The sequence below is a fragment of the Balaenoptera musculus genome, chromosome 16 (genome assembly GCF_009873245.2).
Source record: "Balaenoptera musculus isolate JJ_BM4_2016_0621 chromosome 16, mBalMus1.pri.v3, whole genome shotgun sequence".
Classification (NCBI taxonomy): Eukaryota; Metazoa; Chordata; class Mammalia; order Artiodactyla; family Balaenopteridae; genus Balaenoptera; species Balaenoptera musculus.
The window spans coordinates 31,552,033-31,571,167 of NC_045800.1; the positions used below are offsets into that span (position 1 = coordinate 31,552,033).

Here is a 19,135-nt window from a genome sequence, read left to right on the forward strand (position 1 = left end):
TGTCTGGAATTATTTCAAAAACAAGCAAATTCAAGAAAATTCTTCAACTTTCAGAAAAACAAAACTACGGTTTTGGGAATTCCCTAGTGGTCCAGTTAGCGCTCTGCACTTCCACTGCAGAGGGCACGGGTTTGATCTGGTCGGGGAACTAAAATCCTGCAAGCCGCCGTGGTGTGGCCAAAAACAAACAAACAAACAAACAAATAAACTAGGGTTTTAATCTATATTTTACAGAATTTCCTTTTCTCATGAATACTGTTTGGTGACAGGTCTTCTATGTGTAAACCAAACTCCTAGCATGGCATTTGGGGTGCCCTCCCTGTCCCTCTCCCTTCACCCTCCCTCCCTGCTTCATTTAGAAGGTGCCCCCCTTGCTTCCTGTGGCCCACACACATCATTTGCTCTCTTGCCTTTTTGTCCGTAATCATGCCTTTACCTCTGCCAGGAAAGTCCTTCCAACCCCATGCCCGCATTCTCTGTGCCTTTCAAGGCCCTACTTGTCACGTCTTTGGGGATGTCCTTCCTTCTTTGATCCTCTAGTGGCCATAAACTGTGTTTTATAAATCCCTGCTTATCCATTGTAATGTTTTGTTTTTTGTTTTTTTTTTTTTTAAAGAAATTCACGTTCTTTTATTTTATTTATTTATTTATTTATGACTGTGTTGAGTCTTCGTTTCTGTGTGAGGGCTTTCTCCAGTTGCGGCAAGTGGGGACCACTCTTCATCGCGGTGCGCGGGCCTCTCACCATCGCGGCCTCTCTTGTTGCGGAGCACAGGCTCCAGACGCGCAGGCTCAGTAGTTGTGGCTCACGGGCCCAGTTGCTCCGTGGCATGTGGGATCTTCCCAGACCAGGGCTCGAACCCGTGTCCCCTGCATTGGCAGGCAGATTCTTAACCACTGCGCCACCAGGGAAGCCCATGTTTTGTTTTGAAGTTATTCCTGTTATCATTTGTCTGTGGAAGTTGGAGAGAAGCTGTTTCTCTCCTGTGCAGTCCCTCCACTGTCAGCGGGGACAGAAATATTCTCACCCTGACATTTCTTAGGGGGCCTAGGATAGGCTTTGAATATTTGTTATTCATTGATAGGCATTGGATGTTTGTTGAAGGAATAAAGGAATGAATTACTAATTATTTTATTAATTTAAATGGAAAATATGCTTTTTTCACAAGAATGGTAATCTCAGCACCTAAATGCTATTTGCCTTAGTTAAAGTAAATTAACCTGTCTTCTTCATCCTTCAGGAAGTTTTTCTCAACTTTCTAAACTTCTGTTACATTTTTCATGTGCCGGCACTTTTATAAACACTTAGAAACATAACTCACTTTATTTAGCTCTATTTATGGTCTCATAATGCTTGCTGGTATCACATAGTTCTCTCAATTGTTTCACATGGAACCTCACCTTCCCAGTTCAGTTGTAAGCTCCTTAAGGCCGACACTCTCTAGGCACACTCTTGGGAACCCCCGTGGGATCCTTGTCATGCATATTCAGTAGATACTTGCTCAGTGATTAGGAAGCTCAGGCTTCAGAACATTTTATGTCGGGCTTTGAGAAATAGTTGTTTTATGATTTCATCATCATGGCTTAGATAGGCTGGATGAGCTTTATAATAGCTGAGAAATTTCATCCTGAGTGGAAAAGCCTCCGGAAGTTTCTCCAGACCTCAGGCAACTCTCTATACTCCTGCCCCATCTGTGTGGTGGTTAAATTTGGGTCTCAATCCGGGATGCAAATGCAGGGGGAACATGGCCCCTTTCCTTCGTGGACCACGCTGCCTAGGTTGTTTTGCTATTCATTTCTACTTTCTTCCAAGAAACCTTTGAATCTTCTTCACTCTTTCTTTCATCAGCCACACTGGAAATCCCGGATGCAAATTGATGATATCCTCCTACGTCATATCAGCCCAGAGACACATGTGGGCCCCTGCCTGGCTCCAGTGGCCACTTCTATTTCATTCCATTTTTGGCTAGATTGGTGGAAGGCTCTTAATTCTTAGTCGAAATTTATCTCCTTAATTTCCTTCTCTGTTCACTTTCTTTTTCCTTGTTATCTAAAAGTCAGATAAAATAATTCGACATGTTTATGCGACAGGCCTTCTTCCTGCCTTCCCACCTTTGCTTTACCTTATTTTAAAAAAATCACTAATACATTTAGCTTGAAAAAAGGAAAGCATTATAGGGACTTCCCTGGTGGCGCAGTGGTTGAGAATCTGCCTGCCAGTGCAGGGGACACGGATTTGATCCCTGGTCCAGGAAGATCCCACATGCCGCGGAGCAACTAAGCCCGTGTGCCACAATTACTGAGCCTGTGCTCTAGAGCCTGCGAGCCACAACTACTGAGCCTGTGCGCCACAACTACTGAAGCCCGCCCGCCTAGAGCCTGTGCCCCGCAACAAGAGAAACATATGCACCGCAATGAAGACCCAACGCAGCCAAAAATTTTTTTAAAAATAAATTAATTAATTAAATGAGTGATTAAAAAAAAAAACGAAAGCAGTATAGCATAATTCAGCTTTTCCCAAACTTCAGTCGTTTGAGGATCATCAACATGGGTTTTGGTTTATCTTTTTTAACAGCTTTTTTGAGATATAATTTATATGCCATGCAATTTACCCATATAGAGTGTACAATTCAATGGTTTTGGGGGGTATATTACATTATCCATTTTTAAAAATTGTGAATATATATATACATATACACATATACGTATATACATGTTAACATAATATTTGCCATTTTAACCAATCTTAAGTATACAGTTTGGCATTAAATACATTCACAATGTTGTGCAACTATTAACACTATCTGTTTCCAAACTTTTCCTTGTACTCTTAACAACATTTTCTTCAAGTCAATTCCCGTTTTTTTATTTAAATAAATTTATTTTAAAAGGAAACTTTGCTGCTATAAATGAAAAACCAGTATCTCTTGATAGAAACAAGGTAACTATAAAAATAAAGACAATAAAAACAAAACAGTGGTATTAAATTCTACTAGACACTCATGCCTGCAGAAGCCTGTGGGCTTAGGGCCTTGTTCCCTCCCTGGTTCAGAGAGAGAGGTAAGCATGTTAAGGAGAAGTTAAAGGCATCCTCTTACCAAACTGAGCCTTTCTTCTTGATATGAGTGGGATTGAAAGGGGCTGCTTTCTTACTATGTGGCTCAGTGTCACTGCATGTCTGCTGTACACTTTGGAATCATCTCCTGTGTACCAGTCACCTGCTTCCCAGTGTGGGAAACTATCAGAGTGCACAAGAGCATGGATTTGGGGGTTAACTTTCTATACGGCGTGCACTGTGTGACTTTGACAATTTATTTAAATTTCGGTGCCCTATTTTTTTCACCTGTGAAATGGGCAGAATTATTCCAATCTCTTAGTTGTGATAAAATAGAATCACATATGTCAAGGGTTTTGCATGGTTCCTGGCCTATAGTAAATGCTCAACAATGGCAGTTGTGGTCATTTTAAAGAATGATACCTGTTTATAGTACTTTCCTCAAAGCTTAGCATTACCTTACAGGAGAAGTTAGCTTGTATATTCTGGAAAACAAAACACACAAACAAAAAAACGCTTCAAGATCAGAAAACATCATTCTCTGGCCATCCTTACCCTACCCCTCCCTCAGACTACCAAAAAACAATCTTGACTGAACACCAATGTACAGGAAAGAAGCAGTAAGTGCTGTGGTCTGAAAACTTATTTGGAAAGTGAGACAGTTGTAGCTTTGGGGCAGAGGCCCCTGGAGCACGTGGGACCCTGGCTGGTTCAGTTGGAATTCAGTGTCTTTTGACTTAAACCCCATCCTTGGAATGTGCCTGTTGGCCGTGGTGGCAGGTCATGGCATACCTAACCAAGGCAGTATTGCTCAGAACAAGGCAGGACCACCAGGTGTTGGTGAGCAAAAGCCTATGTCATGTCTCATGAGCTACAGTTACTACCCCAGACCGGGAATAGCAAGTGATGCTGCTTCCTGCCCTGGTCCACATCCTCAAAGGAGGCACAGACCCCTGGGGGCGAATTCCCGTTCTGCCTCTTGCTTGCTTGCTGCACGACCTGGGCTGGGTTACTTCAATCCTTCAGGCACCGCGTTTCCATCTATCAAATAGGAATAGGATATTGATTTCTATCTCACAGGGTTGATGTGAGAACTAAATGAGATTGACTATTAAAGCAGTCACCATGATGTTCAATAAATGGTAACTTTAAAAAAAATTTTTTTTTTATTTTTGGCTGTGTTGGGTCTTCGTTGCTGCGCGCGGGCTTTCTCTAGTTGCAGTGAGCGGGGGCTACTCTTCGTTGCGGTGCGCGGGCTTCTCATTGTCGTGGCTTCTCTTGTTGCGGAGCACGGGCTCTAGGTGCGCAGGCTTCAGTAGTTGTGGCACGTGGGCTCAGTAGTTGTGGCTCGCGGGCTCTAGAGTGTAGGCTCAGTAGTTGTGGCGCACGGGCTTAGTTGCTCCGCGGCATGTGGGATCTTCCCGGGCCAGGGCTTGAACCCGTGTTCCTTGCATTGGCAGGCGGATTCTTAACCACTGTGCCACCAGGGAAGTCCCCAATAAATGGTAACTTTTATTGTTGTCAATATTAGTAGTAATCAGGAGTCTGTCACCAGCCCTCTTAACCTAGTATGAGCTTGTCCATGTGGCTTGTTGTGTGTCCAAGTGCATACACACACTCAATTCATTTAAAATTCATAGTTTCTTTAGACCCAAATAATGTTAAATAACTTTTTAGACTCCCTTGTAAAGGAAAAAAAATTATGAGCCTTTAGTGTTGGTAGAATATTTTGATGCTGTTGAAATATGTATAAACATATTCAACTTCTTATGCTTAGTGTTCTTTCCCAACTCCAAAAGCAAAACAAATGAACCCGATACAAATACATGCATAAAATAAATACAGGGCAAACTGACTACATTTGTTTTGTCATAGATGATGGTCATTTACTGAAGCAGCATCATGAATGTGGCACAAAGCTCTGGTGCTCGCTGATTCTGTCACAGGGGCTTGCTACAGCTCCCCAGTGTTATTGTGGGACTTGGATCTCCCACCACATTTCTCTATGTGAAGTAGTGTATGGGGAAACCTTCTTGTGCTCACTTGGCCCAAATGCCTCATTTACATATCATCCTGCCCCCTGTCTTCTTTCCTCATTAGCCCCTGACAGCTTAGTATGACCTAGTTGCAAAATGATACACACACACAGGCACCACAGTCCTGTGGCTGGACCCAGTTATAATGTGGTCATCCAGATAATCTGGAATGTCTTTTCATCCCATTTTAAAGACACTGTCATCTAAATGAAAAGCCCAAGCACTGATTCTCATAAGACTACATCTGAGGACTTTTGGCAGATACCAGTTTTGAGAAAGATTGATTCACATCCTGCCTAGATCCCCAAAGTTTTGAAGCAGCCTCCAAAATCAAACACAATATAAAAAAGAGAAATAGGAAACACCAAGACCTGGATGAAAGTGTTAACAGTGGTTAAGAACCGAAATTGAAAAAGTGAGCTACCTGGCAGCAAGGGCAGAAGGTGAAACACACCATGTTAGCTTGTTCTTATTGTCTAATGAGAGAAAGCAGCCAAGTTCTCTGGGGTGACAAACTTCCTGCCACTGAATTCAAGGAGTGTTTTCCACAAGGGTCCTTTATAGATGAGCTGGATGCACAAAGAAAGTCTTCTTCTGTAATTTCTCCAGAGTTTCTCCAGGCCTTATAAAAGCTGAGAGGATATTGTTAAATTTTAAAGCAGTGAGGATACTATTGGTGTCTTAATAAGACTTTAACTGGTGAGGATCCTTGGGGTTTTCAGTGTGCCTTCACTCAAACTTTTATTTATTTGAGTCGCAGGATAAAGCTGGTGTTTATCTTCAAGGTGGGGAGGGGGCGAGAGGAATCTACACGTTTAAGTGGGAAACTTTGGGGCCATCTCACTCTTTCAGGTGGGTTTCAGTGGTACTTTTGTCTGGGTTGCTATGTCCTTCAAAGGAAACTCTGCATCTGCTCAATGGTTGGACCCTGGCTCTGTCTGTAGTGCACTGTGGAAGAGGCCGATGTGGCTGAAGAAACTTAAGTGATGGTGCTGTCAATCAGAGCCACCAGAATCTCCCTGCAGAGTGAATGACATCCTGCCTGACTTCTTGAAATGAATTAGCTGCCAGTAGCTAATTCATTTCAGGTGACTAAATGAATAGACCTACTGGAAGGGATTGTTTATAGGACCCATCTGAATGCTGGGGAAATCTGCCAAGTGCTGTACTATTAGGACCAATCTCATAAATGATACCAAGCTGATGAAGTGATTAGCCAAAAGATTCAGCTGTTACTTCTCTCTTCACGCATCCCCGTTATCAAAGTGCTTTCTCATTGTGGAGAATATGAAAATACATGAACAGTTAGAAGGTAGGAAAGAAGGAAGAAAAGAGGGAGGGAGGGAAGGATCAGGCAGTTTATCCATACATTTTCTTCTGACCTTCTAAAATGCATTTTCCGGGCTTCCCTGGTGGCGCAGTGGTTTAGAGTCTGCCTGCCAATGCAGGGGACACGGGTTCGAGCCCTGGTCTGGGAAGATCCCACATACCGTGGAGCAACTAGGCCCACGAGCCACAACTACTGAGCCTGCGCGTCTGGAGCTTGTGCTCCGCAACAAGAGAGGCCGCGACAGTGAGAGGCCCGCGCACGCGATGAAGAGTGGCCCCCACTTACCGCAACTAGAGAAAGCCCTCGCACAGAAACGAAGACCCAACACAGCCAAAAATAGATAAATAAATAAATTTAAAATGCATTTTCCTTTATATAATTGATATACTACATTATAAGATATATGATTTTATATTCTGCTTTTTTGCTTAACATGTCAAGCTTTTACTTAAAGCTCTTTGAAAATAATATTTTTAATATTCTTTTATCAGATTGTTTTTAGTTTCTCAGCAATGCAAAAAGAATGATTTAGCAGACCTCTTGGTTCACTATCTTTGTCTACATTTTGAACAGTTATTTTTCTCCTTAAGAGAGATTTCTAGAAGTAGAATTATGTGGCCAGATAGGAACATTTTAAAGACTTGCTCTTTCTCTGTATATGGTCACATGGCTTTCCAGAAAGGGTGTACCAGTTTATACTTTCTTCAGCAACAAATGAGAGTATCTGTCCTACCTCACCTTCAAATATTTCCTAATTGGAAAAGGTGAAATAGTAATATATTATTTTTATTTGCATTTCCATGATGATTAGAGATAATGAATGATTTTTAATTTTTTTGAATGGGGAGGTAAGTTTTATTTCTTCCTTTGTGAATTATCTACTTATTGGGCTTTGGGTATTTTTAAAGAGATTTCTATGACCTCCTCATATATTAAGGAGATCAGCCCCTTGGCATATTTATGTCAAATTTTTTAACCAATTTGTGGTTTGCCATTGAATTTTTTGGTAACAGTTTTATTGAGATATAATTCACATAACAAACAATTTACCCATTTAAAGTATACAATTCAATGATGTTTTTGTATATTCACAGACTTGTGCAACTATCACTACAATCAATTCTAGAATATTTTCATCACCTCAAAAGGAAACCTCACACCCTTTAGCTATCATCTCCCAACCTCCCCCAGCTTCCCAAGAACCCCAGCCCTAGGCAATAACTAATCTACTTTCTGTTTCTATAGATGTGCCTATTCCAGACATATCGTATATTTGGAATCATATAATATGTGGTCTTTTGTGGCTGGTTTCTTTCACTCAGCATAATGTTTTCAACGTTCATCTATGTTGTAGCATATATTGGTATTTTATTCCTTTTTATGGCTGAATAATTTGTCAATCCATTCATCAAAGAATGGACAATTGGGTTGTTTCCACCTGTGGCTATTATGACTAATGCTGCCAAAGCATTACAATTTAGTTTTTAGGTTTTTATAAACTTGTTTACTAAAATTTTAAATTCATGTCACAACTCTATTGCTTTTTAGATTGTATTTCTTCAGTTGTTTTTAAGGTAAACAAATCTTTTCCCAAAACAATGATAAAATTTTCAACCATATTTTTATCTTAATTTTTAAAATTTGTTTTCATTGTTCATTTCAATCTATAATCCATCTAAATTTTATTTTGGAGTGTATAAGAATTAGGAAGATTCTAAACAGTCTCTCTGTCCCTCCATGCCTACCCCAAATAGCTAAATTTTTTCAGTACCATCTGCTGAGTCATCCTCACCAACCATTTTCTTTATTCTGTACTGATTTTTAGTGCTTTCTTTACCACATATTAAGTATTTATGAGAATGAAACTTGATTTGGGGGTTGTCTATTGTATTTAATTGCTCGGTTTAATTTTTTTTATAAATTTAATATAAAATAAGACTATCCTTTATTGTTTTTTAAACTTTAGTAGGAGACACAAAACCTATATAAATGGAATTTTCCTAGATAGGAAAATTAAATGTTGTAAAGAAAAACATCATGGCAACTACAATTTAAAATTCAATGCAGCAGTGGGTGTGTGACCTGTACTTTACATTTTATTTGAAAAGTGAGAAAAATTTTCTGTGTGATTATTGTTTTAGTCAGATTTTCTACTTATTTTGAGACAATTTTGGTAATTTATATTTTTCTATAAAAATTGTATTGAAATTTAAAAAAAAACTCTTAGCAATGAGTTTTCACATCAGTATGTTTCTAAAATTCTTCTCCATATCTGTTGTTATCGTCTCTTTCTTATTTGGCTTATTTCTATTTCTCTGTTCTTTTCTTGATTATATTTACTAGAGGTTTGACTCTTTGGCCAGCCAACTAATTGGGTCAGTAATTTGGGAGAAATGAAGAGATTTTCTTTTTTTAAATTAATTAATTAATTCATTTATGGCTGCATTGCGTTGCTGCGCACGGGCTTTCTTTAGTTGTGGCGAGCGGGGGCTACTGTTCATTGTGGTGCACGGGCTTCTCATTGTGGTGGCTTCTCTTGTTGCGAAGCATGGGCTCTAGGCGCACGGGCTTCAGTAGTTGTGGTATGCGGGCTCAGTAGTTGTGGCTTGTGGGCTCTAGAGCGCAGGCTCAGTAGTTGTGGTGCACGGGCTTTGTTGTCCTGTGGCATGTGGGATCTTCCTGGACCAGGACTTGAACCCGTGTCCCCTGCATTGGTAGGCAGATTCTTAACCACTGCGCCACCAGGGAAGTCCTTGAAGAAATTTCTTTTTTGGAACAACAGACTGTACTGTGGGTCTATCCCAATGATACCTGTACAGTAAATTATAATAGGTTGGTACCCACCACGCTAGCCACACAGGATAGTGTCTAAACAATTCTAGAACGATAAGTAGTTCCAGGGAGCTTCTTGCAGCTTTAAGAAACTGACTGAATGTTTTAAGTCAATGGGGTTATTTTCTCATCCAGGAAGAACCTCAGAAATGAAAAAATGGCATGTTCAGGCATCAAATAATACAAAATTAAAGCTTGATGTGGTGTTATATAATTATTAAGAAGAAGAATATCAATTATCCCTGATTTTTTGGCTCTTTCTTTCACAGATTCCCGTGGTGGGTGGGAGTTGCTTGGATGGCATGTACAGCTCTGTCCATGGAGATGGTCCCTGGCCATTTTAGTAGTAACCAGTCAAGGAGAAAAGGAGGTGGGGAAGGGCAGATCCAATGGAGAAAATGGCAGCCTTCGGTTAATTTGGCTTGGACAGCAGAGAGGTGGGAAGACTACTGCACTTAGCCTTTGCAGGGGGATAATTAGCACTGAGTAAGTGGGGAGTCAGTAGGACTGAAAGGAAAGGAAAGATAGAGGAGATTGATGGTTCTGATGCCTAGTAATAAACAGTTCCTCCTTGAAACTCCCAGGGTTCTTTGCCCGCTCTCTTAGCACTAAGATCTGCCTGGATTCCTGCTGTGTGAACAAGGTCAGAGACCAAGCTGCACTCAGCCCGGCCTTCTGGAATAGTGCGTCTTGGCAGAAATCACAGAGAGGGGACAAGCAGCAGGAGTATGTGCCTCACTGCCCATCACACTTTGGGGCCTTGTGTAGACATCTGTCAGCACACATGTCAGGCTCTAGGACAAGACCCCTGTCCAAGGCTGTGGGGCTTTTAAATTGCGTATCCGGGAAGCCTCAGCCCCTCCCCCCGCCTGAGAAGGTCCCCGGAGGCCCTTGCCTCACAGTTATAGCCCTAGGACACGGTGGTGCTTGGTTCCCCATCCCTGCTCTGCCACCTCAGCCTTCATGGCTGTGGGAGCACAGCCCTCCCCTGGCATGACCTGGGATCTAGAGTGCAAGCTTGTGTTACAGCTTTCTGTGGGGACCTATCAGTGGCCTGGTCTGCCACCCCAGCTTTCTCCCAGGAAGGATTGCACTCCTTCCGTGGGAGGCCAGCCTGCAGGAATCAGCCAAGTTAACCCCTACCTCTCACCAGCCCTTTTAGATTGCGGGCTCTCTGAAGGTAGGATGGATGTCTGGTTCACCTTCATGTCCTCGCAGTACCTAGTATGTTTGTCTGGCTCTGTCAGTGGTTTAGGAATGGAGAAGAGCAAGCCCAACGAAGGGACTAGATGAACCTTCCCTCTCCTTGTAGCCATTCTTAACCATTTTGTTCCTCTTTGAGGAACACACACACACACGCACACACACATGCACACACACACACAATCTTGCACACAGGTACCCTATCAATCAATGAGCCCTGGTTAAGAGCCCCCGCCCTAGAACTCTGGTAGGTTCCACTTACCCCATCTCAGCATTATCTCATTCGGTGCCACACCCTATCTGCACACCCCTGCTCGCCTTCACTGAATCTGTGCACGCTCTAATCTTCCCACAGCAGAGGTGTTGGCTGTGATACTGATTTGGAACCCAGTTATACTCTAAGATTTGTTGAAACTGATTGCTTTTTACCCTTGCTCCAGAGGGAGAACGTTAGCTAGCCATGACCCTGAGGAATAATCGCTTCCTGGAAAGCGCAGGTTTTACTTGATGTTCAAAAGATGACCTTTAAGTGGACAGTCCGTTCTTGATCCCCCCTGAGGAGAAGGGGCCTCTTTCCTCACAATCACTGAAGCCAGCCCTGCAAGAAGTCCAGAGGTAAAGCTTCCAGAAGTCTGTTGTTTGCGACTAGACCTGTCAGCCTCAGACAGCAGCCCGCCTCAGATTTTTTGGCTTTTCTCCACACCATCGTCCTCTTGCTTTCACCCTACCCTCATGGCCTCCGTGGTGGCTGACTTTTCCCCATGAGGTCCTCTTTCATGATTTCCTGAGTCACTACCTTCAGCCTGTATTTGTTTGACGGTCGGAGCCATTTCCTATTTGGTAACTTTTGGGGTTTTAATGGGGGTGGAACATGCCCAGCACTGCTTCCTTCTCTTTCCATTCAGCCGTGTTCTCTGTGCCATAGATTCTGGCTGCGACTCAGTCACTGACACCGAGACCGAGGACGAGAAGATCCTTCCCTACTCGGAGCAGCAGAGCCTGCCACCGAAGACTTCACCTGGGAACCTGATGGTGGTGCAGCCGGACCGCATCCGCTGTGGGGTAGGAACTGCTGGGGCTGGTGGGTGGATGTTGGAGCATGGGCTTTGGGGCTTTTCAGTGGAAGTTTGTTGTAGTAAAGGGAGCGGGGTTCTCCTGTTGCACCTTACTGTAATCCCAGCCTTCCCGTGGGGTTTCCCTGTGCACTAGCTACCCTGAGACCCCCCAGTACCTGGGCCCTGGGCACACCTCACTCCTTTAAGTCAAAGGGAGACGAGCCCAGGGATGTATGTGTCATCAATCTAAGACATTAAGTTTATGATCAAAAACTTAGAACATGTTGAAGACCAGCAGACATGAACATTACAGAACACTTAAATGCCAACCCTGGAGTTAGAGGCCTGGGTCTGTTCCTTCCAGCCTAGCGCTGGGCATTTTGAGAGCTTGTTTCTCCATCAACTGGCCCCCTTTACGGCCCAAATGAGTGCCTTGAAGCTCGATGGCTGAAACTTGCTGCCCAGCATTGCTTGCAAAAGGGAGAAAATTAATGCCTGAGCATGTGACTAACGTTTTCAGGGGTAGGACCTATGTTAAGAGGTGACCTGAATGTGGTGGCCAACTGATGGGCCACTGTCATTTGAATCCTACCATAGTATTGATAGTTTTTCATTATCTTTCTTTTCCTGGTGAGAAATGTGTGATATTGGTTCAGAGCAGTGAAACACTTTTTTGTGGGTAGGAGCCCTGTGCTAAGTTTGCCACTGTGGGCTCCTGTAGGCAAGAGGGCATGATGGCCATGGAAATGGGAAGTCCTAGCTTCCCTGCACTTGTGAGTGGTTTTCTGCGCAGCCTGAGGCCACGAAGCATTGGGCAAGGACTCCCTCCATGAGGGCTGCAAACTGCTGCCTCGGGCTGGATTGAACTCATAGACATGTTTGGTTCCAGCTGCACAGTGTTTTAAAGAGTTAGGCATGAAAACCTGTTTCTAGCCTCCTTTGAATCAGAATCTGGTAATACCAGGCCTGAGATGAGCAGCTGGGCCAAGTGACCCTTTAGATGGGGCTGTGCATCCCCAGGTCACTGGTTCTCATCACTCCCCTTTCTTTGTACCCACTTCACTCCTTTTCCTTACTGTCCAGGCCTTTGTAGTGGGCATTTCAGTTTCTAGTCCTCTCGTACTCCTTCCTGCCTGCCCCACGCCCCTTTCATCCTGAGACCACGCTGGTGGGTGCCTGTGGGGAGGGGGTTTAGAACTAAAGGATGATGCCCCTCCCATGCCGCCTGGTTTTCCAGGCTTTGGCTCCTTCTTCTGTGCTGGTTGCCGCTGACCCAGGATTCTCACTGTTGCCTGCTCCAGGTCCCTGGCTCCTGGGGCGGCTGGGCTGGGGTTGCGTCATGACTGTCAACAGGAGAGACACACTCGTCTTCTCTGGCTCCCCATGCTCCCTGGGAGAAGGGGCAGGTGGGAGAGGGCCGGACCTGCAGTGGGAGTCAGGTCAACCACAAACACACGCACATTCACCCTAAGCAGTCTCCGTGAGCCGGGACCACATCCCCCTCCCACCTGTTCTGGAATCATGGCCCTTGTCACGATGGCCTACTATAAGGGCTTGAGAGCAGAATCTTACAATGAACATTTGGGGGTTAGCTATGGCCAGAAATTTCTCCTTTTCCCCTGCTTTTTGGAGGGCCTGTTCTTTCCAGTTCAATGTCTTAAGAGCTTAACTGCGTAGCCAGCCCAGTAAAACAGATAATTCCATTTAGCAGGTTTGGCAGGAGGTCTCAAAGCAATGTAAAGTAGCTACTTAGGTTGCTCAGTGCCTTGGGAAAATTAATCCTCCAGTAAGTTATTTTTGTCCATCTAAGAACAGCATAAATTGCAGAACCCAAGAGGGCTTCTCTAAATCAGTACCTCTCACTCTGTAAGGTGCATGAGTCACCCAGGGGTCTTGGTAAAATGCAGACTCTGGTGTGGTCGGTCCAGGCAGGCTTGAGATTCTGCATTTCTAACAACCTTTCAGGGACGCCAATGCTGCTGGTCCCTTGGCCTCGCTTTGAGTAGCAAGGCTGATCTAGAATAGTGCTTCTCAAACTATCTGTGGTGAAGAACTTTAAAAAATTTTTGTTGTTTTAAATTTCCAATTCTGCCATGGGCCAATACTTTTATAATATACAACAAAAAAGAAATGCTATAAAAATTAAATACAAGCCCCAGGTTTTAAAATTATTATTAGGTTTGACAGACATAAAATTACTCTATCAAATTGCTATTTAGGTTTATAAATGTTCACTCTTGGTTTTTGTAACTTGTCTTGTTGGGACCCATGGCAAGCAGTCACTGACCGCCACTGGACTGCAGACCCCACCCTGCTCTGGAACAGCCTCACTAGGTAGAGCTGCGGCTGCAGAAGCTGGGGAGGCCCTCTGGCTCAGCACCCTAACAGGAGGGAGAAGGGACAATTACTGGTTTCCTGTTCCAGGCAGAAACCACTGTCTACGTCATTGTGAGATGTAAGCTGGATGAGAGGGTGACAACAGAAGCCGAATTTTCTCCTGAGGATTCTCCCTCGATAAGGGTGGAAGCCAAGCTGGAGAATGAGTACACCGTTTCCATGAAAGCTCCCAGTAAGTAGCCCCCATTTACCTCCAGAAATTAGGCATCATGTGACGAGACCCCCTCTTACTTTCTTTTACTTGCCGACAGCTGTCTTCATCAGCCACTGAGAAAAGTGACAGCCAAGATTTGGATTTGGTTGCCATGTTCTATTTAAAGGAAAAGGAAGTTATATAAACATGCACATGTGATTGGGGCGGGGGGAGATGGATATACTAAAATATATAAAATATAAAAATGTTTATAAAGTTCATATATTAACATTTTTTGAAATTAGAGAAAAATAGGAAAAGTAGGGAAAAAAGTCATCTGACACCCTACCACTCAGTCTTTTTTGCCTTTTTTCATAATTTTTATAAACATAGTTGTTCTAATAGTATCTATTACCTTATATTCCGTTTTTCTTTATGTAATCTTAATTTATTCTCTCTTCATCCCTTTACCCCTGTACTATTATAGGGAGTTTGTAACTTTCCATTTTATAACATATTTTTTCTATTACAAAAGTAATGTGTGCTCAATACAGCAAACTTGGAGAATACAGTAACCATAAAAGAAAGTAGATAGAAAATTACCCATATGTCCACCCTGCCAAGGAAATCACTGGTTTCTGTATTTTCCCACATCTGTGTACATAGCTTTATGTCTTGTAGCCAACTTTTGTTACCTGGAAATACACTATGAATATTTTCCCATGTTAATAAATGGTCTTTTACAAAATGATGCTTAATGGTTGCAAGGTAATCCATTGTATAGATGTACCATAATTTATAAAACCAGTCCCTTGTGTTGGATCTATATCTTAAAACCATAATGTTTAAAGCTGTATAATACTCAGTTGAATAGAAGTATCATCTTTTAATTTTTCATTTCCTCATTGTTGCATATTTATGTAATTTCTGATTTCTTATTGTCATTTATTTATTTAGTTAGTTTTTTTTTTAACATCTTTATTGGAGTATAATTGCTTTACAATGGTGTGTTAGTTTCTGCTGTATAGCAAAGTGAATCAGCTATATGTATACATATATCCCCATATCCCCTCCCTCTTACGTCTCCCACCCACCCTCCCTATCCCACCCCTCTAGGTGGTCACAAAGCACTGAGCTGATCTCCCTGTGCTATGCGGCTGCTTCCCACTAGCTATCTATTTTACATTTGGTAGTGTATATATGTCAGTGCCACTCTCTCACTTCGTCCCAGCTTACCCTTCCCCTGCCCCGTGTCCTCAAGTCCATTCTCTATGTCTGGTTTTATTGTCTTATTGTTTTAAATGATGATATATTGAGTGTCTTTATGCAGGCAGGGTTTTTTTCTTTTGTGTTTAGGATTATGTCCTTGAGATGGAATCCCTGAAACAATGGGCATTTTTAAGGGTCCTGGAAGATAGTGCTTAATTGCTTTATGAAATATTACTTTTCTCGTTTATTTGCTATACTGTCACCAATGCTAGGCATTATCACTTTGAATATTTTTGCTAATTTGATATGTTTCTAAAAAGTAGTCCATTGTTTTAATTTGCATTCCTTTGATTTCTAGTGAGGTTAAATATTTTTTCCATGTTCTCTACTTGTCGCATTTCCTCTTTTGTGAATCGAATCTTTGTGGTTGGCGTATTTTTAATTTTTTCTTTCCCCCTCAAAACCCCTTCCTGTGGTGTAGAAGAGAGAGAGCACCCAAGGAGAGCACATAGTAATGACAGCAGCAGAGCAAGTGAATCAATTCTACTTGCCCAATGGGGCGGAAGCTCGGAGTCCCACCGCCAGGTCCCACCTCTGGCGACCACTGGCCTTTGTATAAAGTGCTTTAAATACAACTCTTCTTCCTGTCTGTTGTGGCACTGGGCCTACAGTAATGAGCAAAACAGGTGAAAATCTTCCGAAAGTTAAATTGCAGACCCAGTGAGGATAATTCCTCTGATTCAGAGCCCTCCCGTGTGTTAGTGTGCCCACCGCTACTTCTCCTGTTTCCCTCACTTCCCAATCCTGCAGCTCACCTCCAAGGTCTTTCTTCCAGTCCCCAATTAATTTCTTCACCATTTAAGTAATCCATGAACGCTTTTCCCTGTACTCTTGTACTACAAAAAAAAGAGCAGTTTTATAGTATCTTTTCTTCTGTTCAGACCTTTCATCTGGGAATGTTTCTCTGAAGATATATTCTGGGGATTTAGTGGTGTGCGAAACCATTATCAGCTATTATACTGACATGGAGGAAATTGGGAATTTATTGTCCAATGCTGCAAATCCCGTGGAGTTCATGTGTCAGGTAAGGATGGTGAAAGGACACTGGAGTTTTCTGAACCTGTAGTTTCTGCTCATGGTTCACCAGTCTCCAATCTGCTGGATGGGAGATAGCTGGATTTAAAATCTGACCATCTTCACTTTTGTATTTAGGCCTTTAAAATTGTGCCCTACAACACAGAGACCCTTGATAAACTGCTAACAGAGTCCCTAAAGAACAACATCCCTGCAAGTGGGCTGCACCTCTTTGGAATCAACCAGCTGGAAGAGGAAGATATGATGACAAGTAAGTCAACAGTCAAACCTCAGGAAACCAGCAGTGGGTTGATTCCAGTTTGTCGGTTTCAGTGTGCAGTCAGCCCGTGCTCGTGTTTTCTGCTGGCTCCTGCTCTACAGCTCATCCTCTGAGAAGCAGTCATTCTTCTCTGGCTAGCCCGGGATTCCTCCAAATTGTAAATCTGAATATGTCATCCCCTTACTAAAAACCCTTTGTGTTTCCCACTTGTCTTCTAGATAAAGTCCAAACTCCTCAACCTTTATACAAGGCCTTCCTAAGGGGCTCCTGCTGCATTTCTGCTCTCACCTCTCTCTACTCTCTCCCTTGGCTTCTGTGCTCTGCTCTGTGGAAGGTATGAACTTCTTTTACCTAATGAAAATCCCGCCCTGCCTCTTGCCACCTCGACCCATGGGAACACAGTTTCTTCCTCCCCTCCTCCTGCAGCACTTCCTCAGGTAGGTTCCATCTATGTGCTGCAGCTCCCCTAGCATGTTGGGTTCTTGTACTCTTCAGCTGTGTCTGTCTTTTTTGCTAGTCTGTCAGCTGGATGACGACAGGGACAGTGCCTGGTGGCTCACTGTAGGCTCAAAACAAATATTTGTTTGATGAGGGAGGAGCAGTCTCATGGGCATATATGACATGCCGGGAGCTGGGAGAAACACTTGCATGGGGATGGTGCCTGGCGCGCTGGACAGGATGCCTGGTATGGTTCTTTTGTAGTCACCACTCTTCCTTCACATCTCAGCTGCACTACACAAATGGGACCCAAGCCCCTGGTTACCCAGTGCCTGCGTTCCATCCTTCCACAGCCTCCGAGAACCATAAGGATGAGGTTATATTACCTTCATGTCCTTCTCCTGGGCGCATTCTCTTGTTGCCTCTCTCCATTTTCCTACTGTGGAATGTTCTTACGTCACTTCCAACAGGTGTTAATATTCTCTATTCTTGAACTTGAGGCTCAGGAGAGAGTATTTCATAGTTTGACAATCATGGGGGATCCTGGGGACATTTTCAGACCTTCATTCCAAGGATCATATCCTGGTGAATAGGAAGCTGGGTTTGTCTTATTAAAAAAAATACATATGTATGTGTGTGTATATATATATATATATATATATATATATATATATATATATATGCACATAAAAAATTTATGTATATATACATCTATCTATCACTCTTGGGTTTAGAAATCAACTTTTATGAAAATTTTAAAAAAAGGTTTGTACCCCAACTCCACAACACAAACACGTCTATTTCCTTGGTTGAGTTTAACTTGCTGTATCCAGATATTAGTAGGTGGAGGGTGTCATGGGGATCCAATGACTCTCAGGAGTACTTTGTTTCCCACAAATCAGAGGGTTAATGGGCATCCTGGGGTTCCCACGCATTAATACCATCATTCAAAACCTGTCCTAAACAAAGAGCTCATTGAAAACAATCTTGTTAATCCTTCCAGGTCCCTTTGAGATAGTCTGGAAATATTTTCTAGTTCAAAACTAAGGGCCACAGAAAGGCTAAGTAACCGCCCCAGGATTACTTGGCATACTTTATGAAATTGGGTGTAAGAGCTAAGAAGATGGATTTTTTTTTTTTTTTTTTGGCTGCACCACATGGCTTGCGGGATCTTAGTTCCCCGACCAGGGATAAAACCCGTGCCCCCGCCAGAGAAAACGCTGAGTTCTAACCACTGGACCGCCAGGGAAGTCCCAGGATTTCTTTCTTTTAATCAGCATAAAGCAATTGTTTTAAAGTGCTCTGAAATTTTAAGAGAAGGTCAAAACATGATCCCTGTTGTACTTTGTGGCTGCCGTTTAAGCCCTTAGAACATCGGCACATTTTGAACTAGTATTATTTCTCAGGATTCCCCAATCCTTTTAAAGAAAGAAGGTAGGATATTAATGATTAGATTTGCTAATTAATTGACATATCATTTCTTCTGTCATCTTCAGTGGTGCCACAGAGGAAGCTGTTAGATGTTAGGTCAATCAACCAAGAAGTAATGATTGAGCACCTGCTGGATACCATACTAGGCTTCTAGCTTCATCTCCATGAGCAAGGTGCCCCGTGCCTTGCTTTTTTTTTTTTTTAAATCTTTTGGCCGTGCCATGCGGCAAGTGGGATCTTAGTTCCCTGACCAGGGATCGAACCTGCGACCCCTGCAGTGGAAGTGCAGAGTCTTAACCACTGGACCTCCAGGGAAGTCCCCCCACCACCCCATGCCTTCCTTTTTATCTGACCATTAAGTTTTCCTTGACAATTTTTCAGATCAGAGGGATGAAGAGCTGCCCACTTTGTTGCACTTTGCTGCCAAGTATGGACTGAAGAATCTCACTGCCTTGTTGCTCACCTGCCCAGGAGCCCTACAGGCCTACAGTGTGGCCAACAAGCACGGCCACTACCCCAACACCATTGCCGAGAAGCACGGCTTCCGGGACCTGCGGCAGTTCATCGACGAGTATGTGGTAAGGTCAAGGCAGGAGAGGCTCTAGGATTGGAAATGCACCATGTGGTCCCAGGGCTGCCTTTTCACTGAAGACCGGGGTGGA

The 19,135-nt window shown here is 43.1% G+C and overlaps 1 protein-coding gene across 6 annotated transcripts in view; it reads left to right on the forward strand.

The window, feature by feature from the left end:
* PIK3AP1 (phosphoinositide-3-kinase adaptor protein 1) overlaps positions 1-19,135 on the forward strand; it is a 113,891-nt gene that overhangs the window by 40,079 nt on the left and 54,677 nt on the right. For all 6 annotated transcript variants that reach the window (XM_036829559.1, XM_036829562.1, XM_036829561.1 and 3 more), the window contains exons 3-7: positions 11,382-11,518; positions 13,936-14,080; positions 16,192-16,334; positions 16,463-16,595; positions 18,855-19,051. In XM_036829559.1, the coding sequence (XP_036685454.1) occupies positions 11,382-11,518; positions 13,936-14,080; positions 16,192-16,334; positions 16,463-16,595; positions 18,855-19,051 (755 nt within the window). The remainder of the gene's footprint in view (positions 1-11,381; positions 11,519-13,935; positions 14,081-16,191; positions 16,335-16,462; positions 16,596-18,854; positions 19,052-19,135) is intronic.